Below are 27,315 nucleotides of genomic sequence, written 5' to 3'. Positions count from 1 at the left end.
ATAGGTTTGAGTGTGTGTGCAATTGTGTGATGTGGAAAAACAGCCATGGCAGGGCTAGCCATCCAGTGGTGTAAACCTTGGCTCTAGATGATTGTCACTGTTGAAGTGAGACCCCGACTTCATGTATAAAATGGGAAAAAGGGGTTGTAGATGGGTATGTGCCAATCAAACATTACACAGTGCATATGAAAAGAAACTGTAAACGTCTTCCAAATTACTGTTGCTGCTGTGCTGCTAAAAGGCTACCATGTAATACTTCTGGAGCCGAGTTATGTTGTACTTCAGCTTAGACAAATGGCATGTAGCAGAAAGACATCATGTGCTTGTCAGTACAGGGTTTGCACAGACTCCATCCTCTTCACTGTGGCTAAGCTGTCCTGTGGTGCTGAAAAATTAAACATCCCAGCGGATTCATAGGTTCATAGGTATGTGGAACAGAGAGCAAGTGAATGAGGCAGAATGTCTTTAAACTACCTTTAAAATCCACATATATATGTAAATAGCTATACCTTTAAATAGTAAAGGGAAGTACATGAAATGCAACTGTATATATTAGTATTTTATAATAGTATTTTTGGATGTTTTCTTATAGTTTTTTTATTAATCAATACCTGTTTTACTTAGAAAAAGAAATCAGAAATATGAAACATTCTCATGGCGAATCTGTTCTTCAGCATCTTACTGAAATTGCAGACTTGATAAAAGAACTGGTAAATAATTTCTACATTTTAATTTCCTGTGTTTTTAAAATATCCCAGATATTATATTGTGTGATTTGTAGGACTAAATATATATTTTCCTTTTTCAAATATACTGAAACCATTTATAAATATTTATTTATTTGTTTGTTTACTAACCTGATAGTTGAGCTGGTCCATGGAGCATGAAACCAGGATCACATGTGATTATACAGTATGTTATTTAGTTTATAAAGTATCTATAGTAATTGGAAGCAGAACAAGAATTACAGAAATATAAAGAATTATAGTATGAGCTCATATGTTACAGGAATGTTACTTAAGTTTTGGTAAATGAAAAGACTCCTAGATCTTGTGAACTTTGGGCCAAGAAAAGTCCAATTCATACTTTTTTAAATATTTTTTTTTAAAGAATGTTCCTACTTAGAATCTAAATATCATAAGAAAGACATTATTCACATGTGCATTTAATTCTAATTTTGGTAGATACATTTTATTAACTGTGTTAGAACAAGCTATCCAAAATTATGTGCCAAGTATATGAGTTATTGACAGAGTCATAGCTTCATATGTTTTACTAAGCTTATGACCAAATAGACCATCAAGCAGTTCAGTTACATCATTTATTAGTGGCGGGGTGCTTACACTGTCCTCCATTAAGTAGATTTTTCTCATATATCCAAGGGGAATGCACTCACCCATGTAGGCATTTAAAGTAGTTTTAAGGTTCCCAAGGAAGTAATATTCTTGATATGTAAGAGCAGTCTATTCCAGCAATGGGAGATACATTGTGTTTGGTACTTGCCACCCCATCTGGTTTTGGTGATGGGGCATTATAGGATTATATCTCATGAACATGAGTTGTTTTACCACTGATTGTAGTCAGTTGTAGGGTGGGCCTAATAAGGGAAGAATAAAGAATAGCTCTAACTTTTTTGGACATTGAGGAGATGCCATGATTGGTAAGTTTTACAAGGCAGAAGGATTTTTGTTTAATAATAATAAAGCATGGTAATCAAAAGAGAGTTTGTCTTCAACGGGTACCCAAGTTCCTGATGACTGTGTCAGATTTAAGTGGAATGCAGTCTTTGTGGTATAGTGATGCTAGGTTTACCAAAGTAAACTACGCCATATTTTTTGATGTTGGGGGAAAATCATAATTAACACATCAAGCATTTTATTTGGTACAGGCCTTGTTGGAGAATTTGAATATCAAAATGGAACTTGATAATTGCTGCCAGTTTGCAGTCATCAGCAATCTTTGTTAGCTATAGTCACTTCATATCTGCTTTCATGTCAGAAAATATACATGAAAAAGGATGAGGCTTAGGGCAGAACCTTGTAGGATTCTACTGGTGACATTGAGTAGCCTCAACTTTAACAGGTCAGCCAGTTACTTATCAAGTGAATTATCTATGGGCAAATGTTGAATTATTTATTTATTAGCATTTGTTTGCTGGATAGTTCACTGGGCCATAAAGAGCCCATTTTCAGTGGAGGCCCAGGCAGAAAAGCACCATACAACTTAGAATAGTTAAAAAAATTAACAATTTAAAACTTTTACACAAAAAATGTAGTATTATCTTGGAATTTAACAATATAACATTTACATAAAAAATAAAAGCACTGGAAAACATTAGCAATGCATGCTTAAGATAGCAAAGAAGGGTATGATGAGCAAGAGTGTACATTACATGTGTACCTAAGATATCTCTGGGTATTTAATTGGTAAAGACATTAGAAATATGAATGTAAACAAGAGGAAGATGGCAGTCATGTTATGGATGGCGGAGGCTCAAGTTCAGAACCAGTTAGTAGAAAGATGTTCACGCAAAGAGGTTTTAAAAGAAGCATGACTCTGAATGTTATGAATTACTAATAGAAAAGCATTCCAGGCTCTGGTTATGATACAAGAGTAAAGAAGTTGCTCAGCAGGTAGCTTGGGCTTGTGGGTTTGCAGAAGGTGCTGTTTTTCAGATCTAAGGGATCTGTTGGGATGGTAGTGGGTAAATGAAGTACTTAGACCTGAGGGTTTGAATATTATTTTCTGTACTGTAGTTAATTGCAGATAGGTGAGATAGTGTGGAAGTTCAGGCCAGTTAAGTGAGAGTAGGGATGTGCAGTGGTGGGTAGAATGTATGGTATTTGTTGCAAACTTGGCGATTTTGTTATAACATGTTTCAAGTTTAGTTTTTAGACAGCATAGGCTAGTAAGCAAGAGGGAACTTTAAATAATAGACAGAAGCAGATAAGTGGTAGCACATACTTGTTTAGTGGGAGGAAAAAGGAAATGTTTATGCCTGTATAGAATACCTAGTTTTGATGTGTTTTTTATCTAGCATTGTATGTGTAGGTCAAATTTTTAGCTCTCATCAGTTATTACTCCTAGCAGTTTGGTGTAGCTAATTAGTTAATTTTTTATGCTTCTCTGGGAAAGTATAGTGAACTGAGATTTGTTTATGGAAATGTTTTCTTGGGAGTAAATATAATAGGTTTGCTTTTGTTGGGATTAAGAGATAAATGGTTATTGTATAACCAGGTCTCCATGGAAGTAAATGCTGACTGAATGACTTGTAGATCTGATGGTGTGTCTGTAGGGTGTATAATTGTAGAGTCATTAGCATATTATATGAGTGACCCCTGACTGAATGAAGAGTGAAGGTGATTAATGAAGATACTAAACAGGAGTGGCCCTGCTATAGAGCCTTGGGGAACGCCTGTAGAGGTGTGGAGATAGGGCGATAAAGAGTTTTATCATTTAACTGATTGTTGTCTGTTGTCTGTCTGATATGTAACTGGTAAATCAGTAAAGAGAGGGAGGTGAGAGACCAGTATTTGAGAGTTGAGAAAGGAGAAGTGAGTGAAATACTGTATCCAAGCCTTTTGATAAGTCAAGAAATAGGCTGGATACAAATTTTCCTGAGTCTCGAGCTTTAGTGACTGTGTCCATGAAGGATAGTAGGGCAGTTGTAGTACTTTGACCTAGTCTGAATCTGTGTTGAGTTGGAGATCGAATTTGGTTAATAAGGAGAAAATGCAGAAGTTGCATGTGTACACATTTTTCAAGGAGTTTAGAAATAGGACATAATATGGCTATGGGTCGGTAGTTAGAGATATCAGTCGAGTTGCCTCCTTTGTGAAGAGGTAGAATAAAAGCTCTTTTCCAAAGTTTTGGGACACATGACTCTTGGAAGGACCTGTTAATTAGTATGTTAATAGGGTAGGCAATGGCCTGTGCAGCAAGTTTTAAATATTCAGTGGGAAGTTTCTCAGCTGCATTAGAGCTGGGTTTTTACTTGAGAAGTAGCCTTTTTATAGTAGAAATTGGGACTGTAGTAAGTGAGAATATGGGTGAAGGATTTATTGTTATTGTTTCATCTGTGAGTTTGTATAGAGATCGGGGACTGAGAGAGATGGGATAGTGCGACTAAACTGTGGGATCTGCACTAGACTGAAGTTGTGGAAAGTTAGCAGTGATGTTGGCTATAGAATTTATGAAGTGTGAGTTAAAAAGTGAGTGGCTATTTCTTCTGGTGGTTTGTCAAGATGAGGACATGGGATGCTTTCTGTGCCAGGTTTAGAAGTGATCCTATAGATGACCAGAATTTTGGGGGGAATTTGCTTATGATTTGTTTGAAGTTTTAAACAGTATTTTTTGTTTTTACTTACTAGTCTTTTTTCTTGGTTACAGAACGGTTTGTATCTCAATTGATCTGAGGGTTTTTTAAGTTTTTGCCATTGTTTCCATGTTTTGTCTGTAGTTAGCATTAGTTCTTTAGTAGATTTGGTTAGCCATGGAGCATGGTTGGTTTTCACCCGTTTTACTCTAGGGGTGCAAGACTGTCTAGTATTTCTAAAAAGTTAGTGTTAAAGTAATCAAGTGCGTCATCTAGAGGAAGATATTTTAATTTAGACCAGTTTATACTTTGTAGTATATTGGTGAATGTTTGTGGATTAAAATTGCTAAGATCTGCAACATGTTTGTAATGATGCTGCTTGTGGAAGCAGGGTGCTGTTCGATGAACAAAGGCAAGGAGGTGATCACTTATAGCACTTGTGAGGCTACCAGCTGAGGAGATTTTAGTAGGATCAGACACCAATATCCAGTCTAGGATAGAACCCTCCTAGTACTACTGCTATATCTTGTAGGAGAGGTGATAAGTTGGGTAAAATGAAATAGGTTTATATTTGAGGTTGGGAATTTGACCAGTTAATATTTACATCACCCAGAATGATAGTTTCATTTTTAATAGTGTTAAAGACCCAAGACAATATATCTTCTAGAACAGGTATGTTATTTCCAGGGGGAATGTAAAGGACTATGATACATAGATTTTTTGAATTATTTATTTTTAGGAAGGAGGCCAGAATTTCAGCATTGGTGATTTTGAGAATTGAGGGATGTTATCTTTATATGGAAATATATTAAAGATATTAGAGTAAAGTAGTGCTACTCCACCTCCTTTTTTGTGGGATCTGTCAATCCTTAATGCACTGTAGCTTGGAGGGAGGATTTCTGAATCTTTTATGTTTGGTTTAAGCCAGGTCTCGGTGGCAGCAATGATATCTGGTTTATTAATAGCTCTCCAGGTATGAAGGTCTTTAGTTTTCTTGTGAATACTTTGTAAGTTTAGTGTTACAGTATGGAGGGATTTACAAGAATTACTAGCGTTGGATAGTGGAAGAAGGGTAGGGGATGTGGGACTTAGATTGGAGTAGAAGATTCCACAGAGGGAGAAGACTGAGAAAATGAAAGAGTGGAGAAATAGGAATTGTATTGTCATCGAGCAATCAATATAGAATAGATGGGAATGGGAAGAGTTTTTGATGCAATATAATGAATACAGCTTGTTATTGAGAGAATATGTCCTTTTGAGAACAGTAGTGAGGTTATTTGATAGAGGTGTGGAGATAATTTCTGAGTAGCTTTCAGATGGAGTTGATAGGAAGATGGTTACGGATGTCGGCTTAGTGGTATATAAGGTAGAGGTCAGTGAAGAATGATGTAATAATAGAATTAGGAGTAGTGTAAAATGAGCTAGGAAAGTATATGTGAAATAGGGTGGACATGGTGGGAAATTAGGTCAACTGTCAATGGTAGAGGTGCAAGGTGATCTACTAGGATATGATTTGTTATTTGGAAGTAGTGGGTGGAGTTATGGGATTTAAGTTTAGGAGTAGTGTGGGTGGGTGGGACTTGGGAGCAACGTAGGGGAGCGGAGTGAGACCGAGCATAGTGAGGGAGAACAGAGTGGGACCTGAATCCTTTTTGAAGCTGCCATCAGAAACAGTCAGTAAGCAAATATGAATGAGTGTGATGCTATAACATCTATTCTTATATTAAACTGATGGTTTGGAAGTTATGGCATTTAGTGCAGATACAGGACATAAAAACTTTTAAACTGGAAATGTGTATAGTTGAAAGTATGACGACAGGAGGTAAGTCACTAGGTTGTTTAGACCGTAAATGAATGTTTGTGTGAATAAAAGTAGATTTTAAAGTTTCAGGGCAGTATCTGACAAATAAAAATGCTTGTGACTAACAGGAGTAGTATACAGTTACAGAGTGGGGGGGGAATGGTTGAAAGCCATGAGAGAGTAAATAGAGGATTTTCACTTAAATACCTGTACAGCAACTAATAAGTGGTAGAAATGTAAACTATTATAGAAAGGGCAGGTAACTGGCAGACTGGAACAGTATGGGGAGGGGTGGGGATACCAGAGCTTCCTGGTGATGTGCAGCGGGTGACTATAGCTAAGAGAATTACAGGTAAAACTGTTAATAAGGCACATACATTAAATTCAAATATAGGCATTAGCTGGGCCATGGTTTAGCTGAAGTTTTAGAAACCCAAAGGGGAATGAATTCACAGCCGAGAAGCTTGCAGGGGTGAAAACAATTAATAGGCTTGAGACCTATGAAGAGGGGAGAGAAAGACAGAAGGTTAGGTGATATCAGAGCTTTCTAACTGATGTCTAATGCAGCACAATTAAGGGAGAATCAGTATGCAACAGAAATATCAGAGATTAGCAGTACAAGTTAAAGTTGCAATGAAATGAATGTTAGGAATAGGTAAACAGGTAATGAGTGTAAGTAGACAAAAAAGAGCAAAAAAAAGGTAGGTAGAAGCAGTATATAGCACACAGTACGTAATGTAGCACAGGCAACACAATTACATCTGCTGCAGTTCAATAATCATTGATAAATATGCAAGCTATCCTGTATCAATATAGTAGCAATTTGCACAGAAAATTAACTAGCAAAGACTAGATAATAAAGATGTTCAACAACTCTGTACTTTACCACATATCAATAGCAAGACATGCTCGGAGCAAAACTTGCTATAGTAGAAGTGAAACTAGACTGAATGTAAGGCTACTAGAGCAGTGTGATGTATAGTTGTATCAAACAACCATAACATTGTATAGCAGCTGTAAAGAATTTAATGCCCTGTCTCTGGACCTTGAATTTCTTATTTTGGAAAGTGCCAAAATGACTCAGTCCAGGGTGATTTTAGGAGGGAAGATGTTAGTGAGGGGGAATTGAGAGCAGAGGGGTTGGTGAGTGGTGTGAAGTTAGAAAAGAATTTGCCTACAGCAATATTATAAAAGCTCCCAGAGTCAGAGATGTACCATTAGAGATAAGTTCAGTACAAAATTGTTGGTTATATCTAAGTTTCTTAATATAACTGAAGCGGGCTTTGTGTTTGTCTTTTGTATTAGTTGCAACCCTGTCTTCATAGTCAGCCTTGCATTTCTTAATGTTAAGTTTGGGGAGCTTACTTACTAGTTGTAAATCCTTTTTATAGTAATGAAGTGGGAATCTTTCATAGATTGCAAGGAATTTTTTCCTTTTTCTTGTAGAGTTTGTTGGTAATGGGAATTCCATCATATGGATTAAGTTTTGAACTTGCCATTATGCTTACACCAGATGGGTGCGGACAACTTAATACATCTATCCAAAAGAGAGTGAACATTAGAGGAAAAGGCAGCAGCCTCAGGAACAATGTTTGCTGGGGAACTGTACTATTTGTGATTATTTCTCTCTCTCTTCCTTTAATTCACTTCTCTTCCTCTTTAACATCTTTATCACTATTTTTTTTGACACTTCCTTTCTCACAATCTTAAGTAGCTTTACTCAAGTAGTAGTATGTATCCTCTACAACAAATAACAATATAGTTATGTATGTAGTTTATCCATTGTTGTAGTTACTGTCACTCTTATAGTACATTGACTCCTAGTTGCCTTCATATTTTGTATTTTACATGCCTCATCTGTAAGTACATATTGTGCAAATTTAAAATTGCTAGATTCAATTAATTTGATTTTATTCTATTTGTTTATTGTAACTGTATTTTTTCTGTGCTTAACTCTTTGTGCATATTCCATGTCTTACTTGTTATTTTTTTACTATTTCTATGTGACTTAAAACATATTCTTTTCTATGTTCTATGTATATTTGTATGTAATTTCCTGGAGCTTTTCTCCTCGGGTCTCCAGTGATAATGGGCTTTTAGCTCAGTTGGACCAACCCGGTTAACAAATGTCAAATAAAATAAAATAAATCATTGGTTTTGGCTAATCTTTAAATGTAAATGAGTTATTAAGAGCTGAAAATCAGATTTCCAAGGAGAATGTTACAGCAAAATGATCAGATTTGCCTGGGGAAAAGATAACAAAGTGGGTGGTACAACCAGACAAAACATTTGTGAGGACATGTTGCAGAAGATAAACATCCCTGATGGGCACAGGGACAGTTTGCTTGTGTATTTTGGCATTGATGAAGTCAGGAAGTCTCTGTCTGTATTTCATATTGGTGATATACATATGTCATTTTATGTGTGGGTAATTGAACTCATCCATAAGAAATGTATTTAGTTTCATGATTAACTGTTCTAGCTTTTTAAGGTGCTCTTCTTGCTTTGCAGGGACCATACACAAGGTTCTATCATTTGCTATAATGTGGTAGTTACTTTTAAGGAATATAACTAGGACTTTAACCAGTGACGCTGACACACCAGTTAGCATTGCTGCTTACTATAGTTGGGCCCCCTAATTCACTCCTCAGCTGTCTACTGAGTGGAGTTTGTAAGTTTTCTTATGCTTAGGTGGATCTGCATGGCAAGTAATGACCACAATTAAGTGGGTTAGGAATGTTATATCCAGGGATTACAAGATATGTTTTCTTTCCATCACCCCCACCTTCTCCCTTGCTGCCTTGTTGGACATCTACCTCCATTTAAAAAAAAGTGCTTAAACAAAAGAACTATTCAAAAGGTCTGAGCAGAACAGAGATGGTCCAGTTATTAGTCCATATTCTTTTTAGTGTTGAAAAAGAAATTGCAGAGAGCCTTAGGTCTGTTTTGTGTCTTAGTAGCCTAAACACATTTGTCTTCAAAGAAATTATCTGATATTGTTAATCTTCGTTCATTCCTTACATATGGGTATCGGTTCCAGCCATTTTCAAAGATCGCGTCAGCTTCAAACTCTCAAGCTAAACTCTTACTCACAATTCCCCTCTCCCTGTTACCTCAGATTTCATTTGCCGCGTTGCCATCCAGTCTTGTCAAGCTACGTCTCCTGAGCTAAGTACAGTCATTTGTTTCTTTAATTGCTTTACAAATTACTTTTCCGTCAGAAAAGATGATATTTTATTGTCTCTTGCCCTATCACATCTAGCGTTCATAATTTCCTCAGGTTTTTTCTGTCCTTTACTTCCCCTTTTTACCACGAGGTAATTTCTCCTTACCATCGTTGGTAATCCCTTTCTTTTTCTCTTTCATACCTTCGGGTACTCTCTTGTACCATTGTTGGTACTTTTCTATGTGTTAATATGGCAGATAAAAAGGGTAGTCCAGGGTTTAAGTGGTTTTCTGATTGTGGACACAAACTGCCTACTTCTGATGCACACTCTTTATGTGTTTATTGTTTGGGAGCTTCCCATTTATCTGTTGAACCACCTTGTACTATATGTGAAAACTTTTCTAATAGAACTTTGTTAGAAAGGAAAAATAAGCTGATACTGAAGGGACTTCTAAAATCTCCCTTTTCAGAGGCTATTTCTGGGTCAGAGGTCTCAATCCCTCCTAAAGCCCATAAGAAAATGGATGTTTCTACTAAGGCTAAATCCTTGACTTTGTCCCCGGCTGAGTACTCTCACCAACCAAAATCTAAAAAGGCTAAAATTTCGGCTCCGGTGCTCTCTGTCAGCCCCAGTGCTTTCGGTGCCCAGACCTTCGACACCGAGGCTTTCGGCTCCATTAGTGATTTTGGCTCCATCCTGTCCTGCAGCCTTCTACATATCGGCACTGAAGGGCTCCTCAGTTCAGACCTTTACCACTGTTTCGGCACCGACCGCTCAGTTGGCGCAGACCTTGACCGTCTCTGCTCCGAGATCTTCCTCGGAACCAAGGCCTTTATTACTGACTCCAGTTTTGTCGGTTCCAGCTTCGGCACTGACAACCACTTCAGCACTGATCCCTTTGTCGGTGCAGACAATGACATTGGCACCGATGACTTCTTTGGTGCAGACTACAGTAGTTCAGTCTTTCTCGGCACCATTGTCCTCGGTGCAGTCAGATAAGATGGGCACCGAGTCTGCCTCTTTTGTAGACAGGCCTGTTTCTCCTTCAGTTTCTGTGAGGTCCACTAGAAGTCTTTCTGAACATGATGTGTTGCGTCTTGTGGACCAGGCATTTTTGGCCAGAGGTATTCCAACCCCCAGGAACTATCCTTCCTTGGGAGGTGATCACCCATCTCCAAAGACACCTTCTTATTCTCCTCCTTCATTGCCTTTGAATTCCATGGATATAGTACAGTCTTCCCCTTCTGTGATTCCCTTTATGGATCTCACCAAGGAACCGCAGTTGAATTCGTGGCAGGATAGTTTTGCTGCGACCCAGGATGTCATCTGTGACACGCATAGCTTGCTGCTCCAACATACACTCCTCTCCGGGTGGACCAACCTTCCAACTGATGGAGAAGGCTTTCACTGCTGCTGGCAATACCGGACTGTCTATACCTCCGCCCTCCTCTGGTACACTGGTTTCACAAGTCGCACCTAGTGGACACTGGGTGCAAGGACCTCAGGACCTCAGGACATATTCCCTCAGAAATCCCCTTTTCCATTGTCTTCCCCAGCTTCTCCCGCTGAGGAGGTCCACCGGAAAAGTTTGTAGGAAGCACGTGGACTCCACAGAGGAGTCTCTCACCGAAGACACAGATTTGGATGAGGGGGAAGGATCCCCTCGGTCACCCTCTGAGGTATCCTTTGGCGATATCCTTGAAATCCTGAAACAGAGAGGTGACTGGCAGCCCTCTAATCCAACCCCTGAGGAATCTGTGTTCCTGCAGGCTTTTTGCGCCCAGCCCCCTACCTCCTGAGCTACTCCGCCTGTCGATTAACTTGTCAAGTTCATCGTGCAGTGTGCTTGGAAGGTCCCTGATACTGTTGAAGCTATTCCCCGGAGGCCAGATAAGATCTTGTCCCCTCCTGCTTCAGATCCCCATTGGTCCAAAGGTCTTCCTGTAAATGCTTTGGTGGTGGCGGCAGCAACAAAGGATCTGGCAGAAGAAGAAAGCCAGACTGTTCATCTGCCTAACAGAGAGTCCCGGGCCCTGGACAGAATAAGGAAGCGCACTTTTGCTTCAGCAACCTTTGCTATCAGGTCCCTGAATTATATGGCACATTTTACCAGGCTTCAAAGGGATCTGGTTTCTGAGCTCTCTGAAACCTTGGCTGGTGCAGTGTCTGATAAGGTCTGTGACAAAGTGGCCTCTCAGCTGGCCACCATTGAGTCTATATCTAACTCCTCTATGCGATTGATATCTCATGCATCAGAAGGAGCAGCTAGAGTGGCGGGTTCAGCTGCGGTCTTGAGATGACACGCCTGGATGCACTTGTGCAACTTCGTGGAACCTTTTAAGTCTTCCTTTCTTAATGCCCCCATTGAGCCGCCCACGTTGTTTGGGCCCAAAGTTAAAAGCACACTGGCCAGATGTGAACAAGATGGCAAGACCCTTTCTGCCATAGGTGTCAGTTATTCTTCCCCTCAACGTGCTTTCTCCCGAAAATAAAAGAATGGGAAGATATGGTTCAAGAAATCTCTAGGTCCTTTCCCTGACACACAGGCCGAGTTCTCCCTCAGAGGCAGAGGGGGAAACTCACAGGGAAGATGCTCTTTCAGGGCAGAGGGGGACCACATAACCAGGGTTCCAGGGATCCTTTCCATGGCTAATCCTACTAGCGCTCTTGAAGAGCGGCCCAACTCCTTTCCTCTGGAGGTGGTTGGGGGACATTTCTCCTTATACCCTTCTGCCTGGCTAACCATCACCACTGATTCTTGGGTACAAAGGATCATAACCAGAGGTTATCATATCCCCTTCGATCTTTGTCCCATCCCTTCAAAAAATCTTCCCGATGTTCCACCCAGTCAAAGGAAAGAAGCAGCACTAGAGATAGAAAAGTTGCTAAGAAAAAGAGTAATCCAAAGGATCTGGATTCTACTCAAGACTATTTTTGGTGCCAAAGAAAACCGGGGACTGGAGACCAATTTTGGATCTCAGTGTATTGAACAAGTTTGTGAGAGTACAAAAATTCCAGATGGTCACTATACATTCTATCTTCCCACTTTTGGAAAAAGATGATTGGATGTGCTCTATAGATCTTCAAGATGCATACTACCACATAAATGTGGACAGGCCATCAAGAAAATTTCTGTGCTTCCGTGCGGGAGCCAGTCACTACCAGTTCAGAGTACTGCCCTTCGGACTCTCTACAGCCCCCAGAATGTTCACAAAGTGCATGGCAGTTGTCACAGCTCACTTGTGACTTCAAGGATTCCAGGTGTTTCTGTACCTAGACGACTGGCTCATTTCTGCCCCACCAGACATTTACTGGAAACAGCCTTGGCATACTCTTTCCTCGCTGCTCAAAGGATAGGCATAACCATAAACTGGCAGAAATCCAATCTCACCTCATCTCAGTCGACAGAATTCATAGGGGTTATCTTGGACACAAAAAACTGCAGAGCTGCTATTCCAGAGCACAGAATTTTAAGGATAAAGCAACAACTACTTTCAATCCTTTCAAAGGAAAAATCAACGGCTCACTCGGTTCTACAGCTGTTGGGTTCCATGGCAGTCTCCATCACCATTGTTCCCCTGGCCAGGCTTCATATGAGGCTTCTACAATGGCTACTGCTCACCCAATGGTATCCTTTTCAGCATCTTTTTTCAGTCATGATTCGAGTAACCCACAGGTGCAAACAGGATTTAAATTGGTGGATGACATACAATCTCTCTCAATGTTCTCGCCCTTTTCCCCCCCAGCAGACCAAGGCCACAGTGACTACGGACACCTCCCTGATGGGGTGTGGGGGGCTATGTCACGGATAGACAGTCCAAGGCACTGGGTCCCAACCGGAGGCCCATCTGCATATAAATGTTCTAGAGCTGAGGGCGGTGCTTCTGGCATTGCAAGCATTCCATCCCCTGCTGCCATCTGGGACAATTGCGATTCAATCAGACAACATGGTGGTGGTCTGGTACATCAACAAGCAAGGTGGAACCAAATCTTACCCCCTTTGTCGAGAAGCCATGAGGATATGGCAGTGGGCGATGGCTACCAACCGTTTTCTTCTAGCAGTGCACATTCCTGGGAGTTCCAGCGTGATAGCAGATAGACTCAGCAGGTGCATTCTGCAACCTCATGAGTGGTCCCTGAATCCCTTGATAGCGGCGGAGATCTTCCACCGCTGGGGCTGTCCTTGCTGCGACCTCTTTGCATCCCCGGCCAACTACAAATGCAGCAACTACTTCACCCTGATTTCCCCCTCTGGGACAGTCACCCAGGGATGCTGTAGTCCACGATGGGCCCTCGGGTCTTCTCTACGCATTTCCGCCCTTTCCTCTCATTCACCACTTTCTGAAGAAAGCCCAGCTGTTGAAGAGCAAGGTAATCTTCATAGCACCATATTGGCCACGACAGATTTGGTTCACATTCCTTTAGCCTCACCTACTAGATCGACTATGGATCCTCCATCCAGTCCCGGAGTTGATCTCACACTCACAGAACCTGATTCATCCCAACCTGAACAGCCTGAAGCTAACAGCTTGGCTACTCCAATTCCCTTGATTGCCAGGCAGAATAATCTTTCTTTACCAGTACGTGATATTCTCATTGCTTCTCATAAGTCTTCCACTAGAATTACTTATCTGAGCAAGTGGAAAAGATTTACCTGTTGGCTGAAAGATAAACAAGTAGACCCTTTTTCAGCACCAGTGTCGATAATACTAGACTATCTGGCCGACCTATTTCAATCGGGTCTATCGGCCTCTACCATTAGAGTTCATTTGGCTGCAATTTCTAATTTTCATGAGGGTGTCCAAGATTCCTCTCTTATGTCCCATAAATTGTGTAAGACCTTCATAAAAGGTGTGAATCATTTGAAGCCACCTTTTAGAGAACCTATTCAACCATGGGATTTATCATTATTGCTACAAGCTCCGACAATGGCACCTTTTAAACCAGCCTCTTCTTGTGACCTCAAGTATTTGTCATGGAAAACCTTGTTTTTGGTCGCTATTACTTCTGCCGGATGTATTTCTGAACTTCAAGCTTTATGTATCAGAGTCCATACTTGATTTTTCATAGAGATAGTGTCTCTGAGAACTAATCCGTCATTTCTGCCTAAAGTGATCTCTGAAATGTCCATTAATCAAGCCATTGAATTGCCAGTTTTCTTCCCCAACCATTCAAACAGAGGAGAGTATTGCATACATACCCTTGATATACACAGGCAAATCCATTTTTACCTTAACAGGACTAAACCCTTTCGTAAATCTGACCAGTTATTTTTGGCCTTTTCTGGATCTAGACTAGGATCGGCTGTTGCTAAGGTCACCTTAGCTAGATGGTTGAAGGACTGTGTGACCTTTATTTACACATAATGTAATATCTCATTGCCTACTACCATGAACGCTCATTCAACAAGGTCGGTGGCAACTTCTGCTGCCTTCCATGCCAGAGCTTCTTTACATGACATCTGTGCAGCTGCAACTTGGGCTACGCCTCATACCTTTATCAATCATTACAAATTGGATTTGGCTTCCAGGGGAAGAGCATATTTTGGTTCTATGGTGCTCAGGAATGTCCTTCCATGAGAGCCTCCCAGGAATAGAGGTAGGTGGGGACTCTGTCCCATATGTAAGGAATGAACGAGGATTAACAATATCAGATAAAGAAGTTATGTCTTACCATAACATTCCATCTGTATTGTTCATCCTCGTTCAGTCATTACAACCCTCCCTCCTTCCCCCTCCTGTGGTTTCTAGTGGATCTCACCATCCAGTTCTCTTAGGCTATTTGACCAGAGGTAGCCTCTACCTTTTTTAACTTGCAAACTCAATCTGAGGTAACAGGTAGAGGGGAATTGTGGGTAAGAGTTTAGCTCGAGAGTTTGAAGCTGATGCGAGCTTGGAAAATGACTGGCTCGGTTCCAAGCTCGGAACCGATATCCATACGTAATGACTGAACGAGGATCAACAATACAGATGGAACGTTATGGTAAGACATAACTTCTTTTTTTGAATAATTTTCTTTTTCTGTCTGGCAGAAATAATCTGGATATGCCCCTTTGGATCTACAGGATCTCTACCTCCACAAACAAAATCTCAAAAGAATCCAGAATTGGAGCTAATCATTATTAATTCCAGACTATTCCATTTGTTCTCATCTCAGGTTCCATGGAGTTCATTAAATGCATGTTTGTGGTTGATGCATAATTGTGTCTGCAAGGGACAGAATGTTCTTATATCAGGCTGACTGGCTCTCTAATAAGCTTGTTCCATTTAATGTGAATAATGCTGACTCTGGCAAAGTCCCAGTTGCAGACAGCACAGCTGTGCATGTTTATAGGCTGCAGTTTGGACACAATGTTATGCAGAGCAAAACTTGTCATGGGTAGAATACAAACACCTCAAACAAAAGTTTATGCTCTTCTTGTATCCTCTACAGCCACAGCTTACTTATGTGTCAGATTACTTGTTCTTACGGTGGCAGCCATATCCACAATTCCTCACATGAGACTCCACTTAAGAGTTCTCCATTTGACTATCTAGGTCCAGTGGTCTAAGAATGAAGTTAATTTTTTGCATCAAATCTGCATATTTTGGGCCACCAAACATAATTTAATATGCTGAATAGATATCAGCTGTATTTCCTTTAGTAGTCCATTCCATGTGCTCCTTTCTGTGGTTATTTCTATAAGCAAGACCATTCAGGGAGTCTGAGCATCATTGAAACTCTCTTCAAATTAATGTACTGGAGATGAGGGTAGTCACATTTACCTTGCAAACATTTCATGACTCATTGACAATGAAGTTCTCATCCTACAGATGGATATCATGCCAAATGTGTGTAATATCAGCAAGGAAGTGGGAGCCTGATCATATCCGTTATACTGGGAAGATAAGAGAGTTTGGGAATGGGCATTGCTGAGCAACCACTTTTGTTGCCATTTATATCTCTGGGGAGTCCAGTTTCTTGGTAGATGAGCTAAGTAAATGTCTACTGCTACCTCATGAGTGACTCCCTCAGTAACAATTTAAAAAAAATGGGAAACCCTGCTTTGACTTATTTGCCTCTGCAGCCAACACCAAATACAAATATTTATGCCCCCCTTATTCAATTATCAGGTAAACCCCCAGATGGACACTGTAGCCCACAAATGGCTACCTCCACTCCCCTGTGATTTCCCTTCTATTTCCTCTGCTGATGAGAGTTATCCAGAAGACAAACTCTTCTACCAAAGTTATCCCTATGACTCCTTACTGGCCCCAGCATATCTGATTCCCTCTTCTTTTGTTTCATTTTTTGGAGAACCCTTGCTTTTGAATCTGCAAGAATGCTTCCCTAGCTTTGCATTTGATTTGTCCACTTCCAGCAGTTAAAATATTATATGTCCAGAACCAAGTCCGCACTTAGACACCCAGCCAGTTGTTTCTTTTTTCTTGCAAACTATAAAGTTTCTAAACTTCTTTGTCTGGTTGTATACTTTTGCTATAAGAAATACGATAAGCCATTATCACAAGTTATTAAAGCTCATTTTGCTAAAACCATTGCTACCTTGGTAGCTTTTTTCACGTATGTAGCTCTTGTTGGCATTTCTGCAACAGCTAAATAGTCTTAATATCTTTACAAAGCATTACAAGTTGGATTTAATTTTGAGTGCAAGATTTGCCTTTGGGCTACTGGTATTATGGACATGTTCTTGTAAGGGTTCACATATCAGGAACATTCAAACAATACTAGACAAGCAATCATGAGGACCATAAGATGTCTTGCCATATGCGCCTTTAAATAGACACACACAACCTTTTTTTTAAGCCCTTAATAGTGCTCATATCGAGTAAGGCTCTATGTGACAATCCTGGTGCAATTTTTTTGTCTACATATCCACTCATCAAGATTTAACCTTAAAAGTAGTCAAAGTAGTACATTTTTTGACCTGTAGTGGTAATTTATTTCAAGACTGGAAATATACTGAGTTAGAAACTTTCTTCTCCATTAAGTCTTGTTTATTTGTTGTTGTAGAGTTAGGTCTGTATTATGGATGTTTTCAGAGCCACTGGTTTTGCAAAGAAACAGAAGGTCAAATAGGACTGGGTCTTTCATGGCTTGAAAAGAGAGACATAGGTCACCTCAGAGTAACCTGCAGGCTAATGAGAATAAAGAAAGTTGTACTAATCTGTTTGGATAGCTAAAGGATTTAAGGCCTTTAGTTGTGCTTGTAAGGTGTTTCTGAGGCCTTTCTAGTTGAGCAACATGTTTCAATTTATACATACTGAAAGTCTGATAAGGGAAGAGTACAGTGGCAGGATGGCTTTATTGGATCTTGAAGATATTCCCTTGGAAATAAACTTGGCCAGATAGAAAGATTTCCTTATTATGGTGGAAACATTGTAATCAAAAGAGAGACAGATGTATACATAAGTACCCAGATCTCTTATGACCATGTCTGTCGGAACAAGAGTACATTTTGTAGCGTATGAGGTGTGAATATTTTTTTTCTGAATGCTGCTGTGCTGCAGTTCTTTTTTTGCATTTAACTTGAGACTTTTTTTACAGTACACCAGATGTGTGTATTCCAGCCCTTGCTGGAGCAGTTTAGAATCAGTGTATGAGTGGATGACAATAGCCGGCTTGCAGTCACAGCACACTTGCTTGATATCTGCAGAATAAATGCTAAACAGGAGAGGGCCTAATACTGATCTCTGTGGTACCCCATTAGTTACGATTTTATACTCAGAGGGACTACCAGCAACTTTCACAAGCTTGGATCTGTCAGACAGCCAATTTGCCAATCAGTAGATAATGGAGGTAGTAACACTAAGTTTGTCTAATTTTTTTTTTTAGCAATACCACAATGGGGGATAATGTCAAAAGCCTGTACCAGATTCATATATAAGAAATGTGCACTGAGTGACCACTGTTCACAGGCTCTCTAACCCCTTTTCAAAGAAGCTTAATAGTTGCAGGATACAGGACATGCCCTTCACAAAAACAAACTGATTGGGATCTAGAACATTTAAGTTGACTATGTTTGCATAAATGAGTTATACTATGATATGTTCCTTGGCTTTGAATGTAAGGCTGCTGAGGGTGATGGGTCTATAATTGTTTGGATCTGTAGAGCAGCCACCCTTATGTAGGGGAGTCACAGTGCCTGTTCTCTGAGCATCAGTCACAAACCTTGTGGATAGGCTGAGGTTGAACAAGCAAAGGCACAGATAGTGCATACTTGACAGTGAATGAGAATATAGTCTGGCATGTTGCCTGATCCTGTGACAGTATTATTTTTAGTTCTTTACACAGATTTTAAGACTTGTTCCAGTGTTATCTCAGGGGGAAAATTAATTTTCAGGAATAATGGGGGCAACATCGTGAGTAGGTAGGGTAAAGTTAGCATGGAATATGTTTGGTAATATATTGGCTAAATCCTTGAGATTGGAATGTCTGCTGTTATTGCAGATGAGCTGAGTACATTTTTAAACATTATTCCTTAATTTCCTGATGTAACTGAAAAATGATTTGCAGTTTCATTTGGTATCTACCTTAAGCTTGTAGTCTGATTTACATTTTATAATAGCACTCTTACATTCCTTGCCATCTTTCATTTTAGTTATGAGATAAGGGGAATGGGATTTCATGAAACCTTTCATCATTTCCGTCTTATGTTATTCATTTTATTAATATAGGAGCTCCATCCGAGAGGTTTGTTCCTGAATTTACCATTATACATAAGGCAGGTGGGTACCGACTCTTCTATACAGACGTTTAAGTATTAGTAAAAGCCAGAGACAAATGCAACAGCCCTCTTAATTGGGTCTGTTGGCAGGGGGTTGTTGGGAGTTTTGCATAGGTCTTCTACATGCTGAAGTAGATCTGACATGGTGAAGTCCCCAAAGATGGTCTTATTTGGTGGTGGGGTGGTGCCACTATGCCTGACAGAAAATATGACTGAATTGTAGTCAAATTTAACTTATTCAGCCTTGAAAAGCTGGTGGTTAATTGAAAGTTTTGATTCCTGAGGGCTTCTAAGCTAGGAAACCACTTGCTTCCAGAGAGCTTTTCTTCAAAATGCTCTGCTGAAAGCACACTTCATTGGATTTACAAGGTCTGATAAATTATATTAATTACAAAATATATAAAATATGTTGGCTCTTCTGATTTATAATGAGCTATATGCACTCGTGTTAGTATCAAAAGTCTGTCTGTAGATGCTAATTTTATAATGCAGGTTTATGAAATAAAAAATGTATTTAGTTTGTCAAAAATACAGGCGCTATAGTCAAACAAAGGGTTATATCTGTGTGTGTATGACAGATCATGATATCGGTGGAAGAATTACTGAACTGTTAAACAGTAAAGAGGAGGGAATGAGCAGGCATATAGAAGAAGAAGACAGCGGTCAGCAGTAAAAGTAGAGGCTTAAAGAACAGAAAAGACCATAGTGTGGTGTGGATTTCTTTTTCTTTCTTCTTTTTTTTTTTTTAATGTTTGTATTAATTTTATAACGCACTAACTTAACAGTGTAATAACAAGAAAAGAACAAATAAACTATATACGATGTCCATAACAATTAAGAAAACATAATGTACATAGGAAAACACTTAATACTTTTGTAAAAGATTAGAAAATTTCATCCAAGCAATTAAATGATGAGGAGGGTTGTTCATCCTTGCTTTTATAGTAGCAATCCCATTTCTACAAATATATTTCACAAGATGAATAAACTCAACTTTAAAGACAGGAGTAGATTGGGATTTCCAATTTTTAGTAACAATTTTCTTTGCTATAGATAGGATTGACCACAGTAAAAATACTTGATGTCTGGTAAAACATCATTCTTATGGTGAGTATATTTACACAGTAATGCTTTCTGTTCTATATGAATTATGTATTTATTTTTAATTTTTTATTGGATTTAAAAAATTGAAAACAAAAATTTAACATTTAACAAAAAAACATAATGAGTGAATAAATATATACATGGTCTATGACAAGAGTTTATATTAAACTAAAACATTAATACTTTTTCTAATAAATTACTAATTATTTTAATATATACATGGTATCATAGTTTCTTCATTTCTAATGTCCAATCCCTTAGTGGGTATGTATAATGTCCTTACTAATTTTTTATGCTAGAACCATGGTTTGTAACTGTATGTTAAGGCTAGAAAAGGTGACTCATAGGCACCATATTTTGATAACTTTCAGAGGAAAATAATTTGTGATATTTTGCAGGCAAAATTTCATCTGGCTGCTACTGGCAGTGAATAATATTTGCCTTCTGCAGAAGAAAGCTTATGTTTCTGGCTGACAATCAGATGGCAGACACTTAGATCTATGAAGTGCGTAGGTAGTACCAGCCATCTTGTGTTGCAGACAGGAAACAAAACCTTTACCATGCCTGCCAAATGAAACTTCAGTATTTAACCTATATTCTTTTCTTCATTTAATTTTAATATATGCAACAATGAGTATTTTCTCATTTGAAATACTTTATTTTGTGGGTTTCACTCTCCTGTCATCAGCAGACATAACATTTTCACAGGTTCATAGGTAAGTATTAGGCTAGCTGCCCTTCCAGGCCATTTTAAGCAAAACCAATTTTCCTTTGATGCTTGAATTAACCTATTCCTTTTGATGTTAGGTTAGACTTACTCATGCCATGCTCAATAGTTTTATTGCCCTAGTGAGAATAACTGGGATCATACTATAGATAATCTGAGGGGACCCATACATGGGTTAAAGCATTAAGGAGCTGCCTCTGTCCATTAGTTGAATGGGGGCTGTCCTGGGGTAAATGTTCTATCACCTATCCGTACATCAAAGTTGTGCCTTAATATGGACAGGGATGAGCTTAGGTTTACATGATTGGGAGTCTGTTCTAGAACAATGGTATCCTCTGCAAAATATACCTGTCCCTCCAAACCATTCTGTTGATGTTGCAGAAGAGGTTTAGATCCCTAGATCTTGTATTTCTGATGACATTTGACTTGCTGATGTGCAGTAGGTCCATCAATATTGGGTCGAAGGGTACCTTGTATGCCACACTTAGGTCACCTGTTAGCAGTCTGTAGGATACCATGTATAATGACAGGGCTTTGACTTGGTCCACATAGGACATATTGTTTAGGTCTTGTAACCTTTTAATAAGGTATCTCTGTCGGTGCTTCAGTTGTTGTATGTGTCTGGACAGATACATGCCAAAGGAGGCATTATACTCAATGACTAGCCTAATAAAGTGGAAAAATGACATGACTAGATCTTGATGTAATCCCTTTGTTTATAAGCTGTGCAGTGTAGAAGGACTTTTTTAAAACAGTGGACATATGTTGGTCTAAAGTTAGGTCACTGTCTGCATAAGTTCCAAAATCCCCAACTAGGTCAAGTCTTAGAGGTGTATTGTCAATGTTGTAGTTCCCCAGGGTAGATGACTTCCCAAAGGATACGATAATGCATTTTTTGTCACCTAGTTTCAGTCCATGATTCTTGCACCAGTTATTTGTTTGGGACAAACAGTCCATGGCTTTATGTATGAGGCTGGTCATAATAATGTGTCTGTAATTGCCTGCTTCTCTGGAAGGTCCTGCCTTATGCAGGGGAGTGACGCTGGCTGTTCTCTGTTCGCTTGGTACAAAACCTGTGTGGAGACTGAAGTTGAACAATGTTGTTAGGGGTGCGGCTAAATCATGCTTCATGCTATTTAAGATGCATGCAGGGATATTGTCAGGCTCCATAGATGCAGTATTTTTAGCTGTTTTTAGATTTGGTCTTGTGTGATAGCTGAAGAAGAGTTGGTTTCAGGTATATCTTGTGGGACAGACTAATAAAATCTTGTTGGAGTTCATGGTTCCATGGCAGAAAATCAGTAGCTATTTAATTAAAAGATATATGTTGACTGCAAATCCCATAATCAATAGTTTTCATTTTTCCTGATATAACAAAAGCCCTCCATAATGCCATAGAAAGGGCTGCAATCTTCTCACTAAGCTTTATATCAAATCCAAGGTCACTGAATGATTGCCCCATGGTATTTCATTTTGTTATCCCAACCATAACAAGTCAGTCCAAGGAAGGGTCAGGTACTCTGTACTTGAGCCTTGATTTATTCAGTGGCTCTTTGGAAAGGGGGCACTCTAGAAGAAAAGCATTGTGGTCCTCTGTAAATGCTTTTACAGAGCAATACAAACTCATATCCTTTTCCAGGTCTAGAACAGGCTTTCTTAGGACCATTCTCAAAGAGTTCCTGGGCCTTTATACTTCCTCTCTTCCTATGCTTTGGTATTCTACCTGTATAGCTTAGGCTACTGCAGCAGTTCTTAGGTTCATAGGTGTTTAGTAGGCTAACAACCACTGAGGCTTTTTTAAGTCTAGTCATGTATCCTAAATCTCTGGCAATTCTGGTACCCTTGGTAAGTGTAGGCAGAGGCTTGCAAGATGAATCATTTACAAATGGGGGCCTCAGAGATGAAACATTTTCAGGCTGCCTGTGCCCATTAGAGATACAGGTGCTTAACTAGGGATGAATTTTCTGTTCCCCATCCAGTTGTCCAAGCTGTACTTGAATTGGGTTATGGAGGAACTCTCCTTCTCATGAATGGGGAGCCTGGTCTAGAGAAGGGGTGGTCTTTGGGATACATACAAGTCCTACTTATATCACAGGGAAGGTTTAAGTCTTTTGAATGGGTATTTGTGGTGTTTGCTTATTTTGCAGGTATGTAGGAGGTCCATCAGTGTAGGGTCTGACAATGCCTTGTATGCCAAGCATAGATTTTCCCTCAGCAGCCTGTAGGAGACAGAATACAGGGATAGGGCTTTGAGACGGTCTGCAAAGGACATGTTATTTACAGTCTGTATTCTGTTAGTGAAAAGTCTCTGTGGATGTTCCAGTTATTGGATGTGCCTGTTTAGGTACATACCAAAGGGGGCACTGTACTCAATGATAAGTCTGATGGATGCTGAATACAGTGAAATAATGATCTCCTTGGATGTAAAGGCCATACCTTTGTTTCTAAAGTGCAGAACATAAAATGATTTACTCACTACCATAAGCACATGATAGTCAAAGGCTAGATTAATGTTGACGTGTGTCTCCAAGTCCTTGACTACTGAGTTAATTCTTGGGGTTGTGCTGTCAATATGATAGTTAGCAGAGGTGGGTGACTTCAAAAAGGATACTGTTATACATTTCTTGGTATTTAGTTTTAGTCCATGGCTGTGACTCTAGTTATTTGTTGGTGTCAGCCCTTCTTGGAGAACATTAGTGTTGGTGGGGGATACTATAACTGCTTCTAATTTACAGCCATCTGCAAATTGGGTCAACCAAAGTACCTTGATACTGGCCTTGACTTCAAAGAGGTTGATGCAAAAAAGTAGTGGTCACAAAACTGATCCCTGAGGGACTTTGCTGGTGAGTGGCCTCTTTGTAGAGTTGGACTCTTGGATCTTGTCTGTGAGCTAGCTGGCTCTTCAGTTTGTCAGCAATGTCTGAGTGGGATAGTGTGTTAAATGCCTTAGCCATGTTAAAGTAGGCAGTATCAACTGTTTTGCCCTTGTCCATTGCTTTTGTGAGCTTCTCAAAGAAGTCCACCAGGTTAAATAGACATGACTTGCCCTTGACAAAAAAATCAACTGGGTTGGGTCTGGAGGTTTCCTATGTCATTATTGATCATTTCAATGATAATTCTTTCCAATGCTTTGCATATGAGGCTAGTGAGACATGTGGTTGTGTAGTTTCCAGGGTCTGTAGATGGTCTGTCTTTGTGAAGAGGTGTGATGGTTGCTGTTCTTCATTCATGAGGCATGAAGCCTACTTGGAGGCTTTGGCTAAACAGAGATTCCAGAGGACCTAATAGGTCATGTTACTTGCTATTTAGACGGCAATAATCAAGGGATGACCATAGTGCAGTTATATAAGTAAAATTACCTTAACAGTAGATATTCAGATGATCACTGTTGCAGTAGCAGTTCCATCCCTCTTTTCTTTTGTGTGTTCGCCATGGTGAGGAATTGGATTTTAGTTTACCTATGATTGATCTCTGTCAGGGCTCTAGCCTCCCTCTTACAGTTAGGTATGAAAACTCTTAAGGGTTCAACTCCCCCCTGCTGATGTTCCTCCTTGCTCTGCTCAAGCTTCTAATAGTCTGGGCTCAGTGAAGGTGTCTAAACATTGGCAGCTGGCTTGCTGTTATATTCTAAACAGGATGTAATGCATACAGATTAGGTTACTGCAGCAGTGATCATTCTAGCATCTGCTTACTTACAACTGTACTTCACACAGAATTGATATGGTATATAAAGCAATGTAGGTTGCATAATAATTCCCCTCCTGAATCTAAGGTGAAAAAACAGCTGGTTATGACTTTTACTATGGCTTCTGCACTGGGCTTACATGTGGGCTATTATAATTTGGATTGCAGTGGTGCTGTCATAGCCAGCACTAGTATGTGCATGCACAGAATGGTATGGCTAAGGCTTCCCTCCTATAAGGACCAGCTTAAGTGAGCCACCCTTGATGCCCCTTTTTGTGGAGAGATTCTTTTGGGGCAAGGTTACCAAGACTTTGCAGAAGATGCTCAAGGAATAAAACAGGATGTTGCATCCTTCTTTTCCAGTACAACTAATCTTACAAGCCCTGGGATCCATGTCAGCATCTATTACTCTAGTTCCTTTAGCCAGGTTTCACAAAGGATCGAACACACTGGAACAAGGGGGTCCTGGTGGATGCCATGGTTGTGGCAGCAGCCACTAAGAAAGAGTTTGCAGAGCAGAGCTCATCTCTCCATCCCCCCTAACAAGGGGTCTAGGGCCTTGGACAGATTTGGTAAGCCCATTTATACTTCTAGTGACCTTTGCTCTGTGATCATTGAATTACTTGGTTCATTTCATGAGATTGCAAAGAGATTTGACTAAAGAGCTCTCCAAATCTGTTTTCCGGGTCCATGTCTGTGGAGGTCCAAAATAGAGTCTCTTCGCAAATGGCCACCCTTCAGATGTTAACTAACATGTTCATGAAGATGATATTCTATGCTGCACAAGGTATCTCATGGGTGGCCGGTTTGGGCATGGCCATTAGGGGACATGCCTGGATGTGCCTATATGATTTTGTGGAGCCCTTCCTGGATGTGCCTATATGATTTTGTGGATCCCTTCAAGTCTTCATTTATCAATGCTCCATTTGATGGCTCTTCCCTATTTGGCCCAAAGGTGAAAAAAACACTCTTCAGAAATGAGCAAGAGGGAAAGACCTTGTCTGCCATGGGGATCTGTTTTTCTTCTTCTCAAAGGCCTTTTTCTGGAATCAACAAGGAGGTAGAAAGATGTGGTTCCACAAATCCCAGGGTCCTTTCCAAGACTCATGAGGAGATAGTTCTCCCAGAGGCAGAGGGGAGGAACTGTAACAGAGGATGCTGCCCTTGTGGCAGAGGTGGGCCGCAGAACCAAAGAATTCTTGGATTCCTTCTCAGGCAAACCCTAACAACACTTCTAAAAGATTACCTCACTGTTGCCCTCTGGAGGCAGTTTGGGGCTTTGTTTATGCACCTAAAAACCTAGAAATCCATCACAAAAGATTCCTGGGTGTAGAGAATTATATCCAGACGTGGGCGGTGCAGTTGTGCAGTGGTTAATGTTGTTGCCTCACAGCAAAAGGTTCTCTGGTTTGATTCTTGGCTGGGGTAACTTCTGTGCGGAGTTGGCATGTCCTCCCTGCGTTCGCATGGGTTTCCTCCAGGTACTTCAGTTTCCTCCCACATTCCAAAGACATGCATCTAGAGAGTTTCCCCTGGGCCTTCACTGAAAATAGGCTCTGTCCTAGTCAGACTTTCCCAGTCAACAAATGTTATAAATAAAATATAATACCATTTTCACAAATTGCCCCTTCAAAAATGAAAAGTATCCCCAGTATTCCACCCAATCAGAGGGAGGAGGCAGCATTAGACATAGAAAAGCTGTTAAAAAAAAAAAGTCACCAAGAAGGTCCCCCAGACCAGATAGGATGTGAAACCTACTCAGAATTCTTCTTAGTGCCAAAGAAGACAGGGGACTTGAGGCTCTTCCTGGATGTCAACAAACTAAACTAATATGCAAAATATTCATGGTTCTGGATGGTCACAATTCTGTCCACTTTTGCCCCTACTGCGAAAAGATGATTAGATGTACTTGATAGATCTTCAGGATGTGTACTATCACATCAAAATGAACAAGTGCTCCAGAGGATATCTGCACTTCTGGCTGGGAGCCAGTCATTAAAATTTCAGAGCACTACCCTTAGGCCTCACCACAACCCCCAGGGTGTTCGCCAAATGCATGACAGTGGTAATAGCTCACCTGAGACTGCTGGAATTCAGAGTATTAGTATATCTAGATGACTGACTCCTAACTGCTCCAACCAGACATTTACTTCTACATGCAAGGGACTACTTTCTCCAGTTGTGTCTTCACCACAGTCAATTAGAGCAATCGCAACTCGCACCTACACAAAGTCTGGCGTTTATAGGTGCTCATCTTAACACTGTCATTCGGATAGCCTGTCTTCTTCCAACACAAATTCAGACACTGAGATCCTTCAGATACTAAGATCACAGGTCAGGAAAGGTATAACACAGTGTTCCAAAATGCCCTGATCTGCTATGTAGACAGCATTGACAAAATGACCATAAATATAAAGTGGACACCAAGCAACCCCTCAACATACAATGATGCATACTTGAATAAAGCATCAGCTCTGCCAACCTTTACACAAAACTTCCATCCATTACAGTGTGCCCACATACCATGCATGCCTGGCCTACATACAGACTTATTACACTTCTAGCCCTTATGCTTTTTTACTGTCAGTGCCTTTATTATGAATGGGCATCTGTGTGGTCTGCAAATTGTGTTTCCACTGAGGTCTGTGCTAATAAAAAAATGTTATGTACTCACTGTAAGGTTACATCTGTGTTGTCCATTTTCATTCTTCCTCAACTGATGGGTCTCATATCCAACTCAGATCTGACACTGCCACTTTTTCTAGATGCTTGGATAAACTCTTAAGCTCCCCC

General features: G+C 40.1%; 1 protein-coding gene across 1 annotated transcript in view; it reads left to right on the top strand.

The window, feature by feature from the left end:
- The first annotated feature begins 627 nt into the window (after positions 1–627).
- Positions 628–27,315, top strand: part of LOC122803896 (coiled-coil domain-containing protein 175-like) — a 306,823-nt gene continuing 280,135 nt past the window's right edge. The window contains exon 1 of the mRNA XM_044073580.1: positions 628–710. Coding sequence (XP_043929515.1) covers positions 642–710 — 69 coding nt within the window. The 5' untranslated portion in view covers positions 628–641. The remainder of the gene's footprint in view (positions 711–27,315) is intronic.

The sequence above is a fragment of the Protopterus annectens genome, chromosome 6.part0, assembly GCF_019279795.1.
Source record: "Protopterus annectens isolate FY-2018-M chromosome 6.part0, PAN1.0, whole genome shotgun sequence".
NCBI lineage: Eukaryota > Metazoa > Chordata > Ceratodontiformes > Protopteridae > Protopterus > Protopterus annectens.
This window is presented reverse-complemented; position numbering and strand designations above follow the sequence as displayed.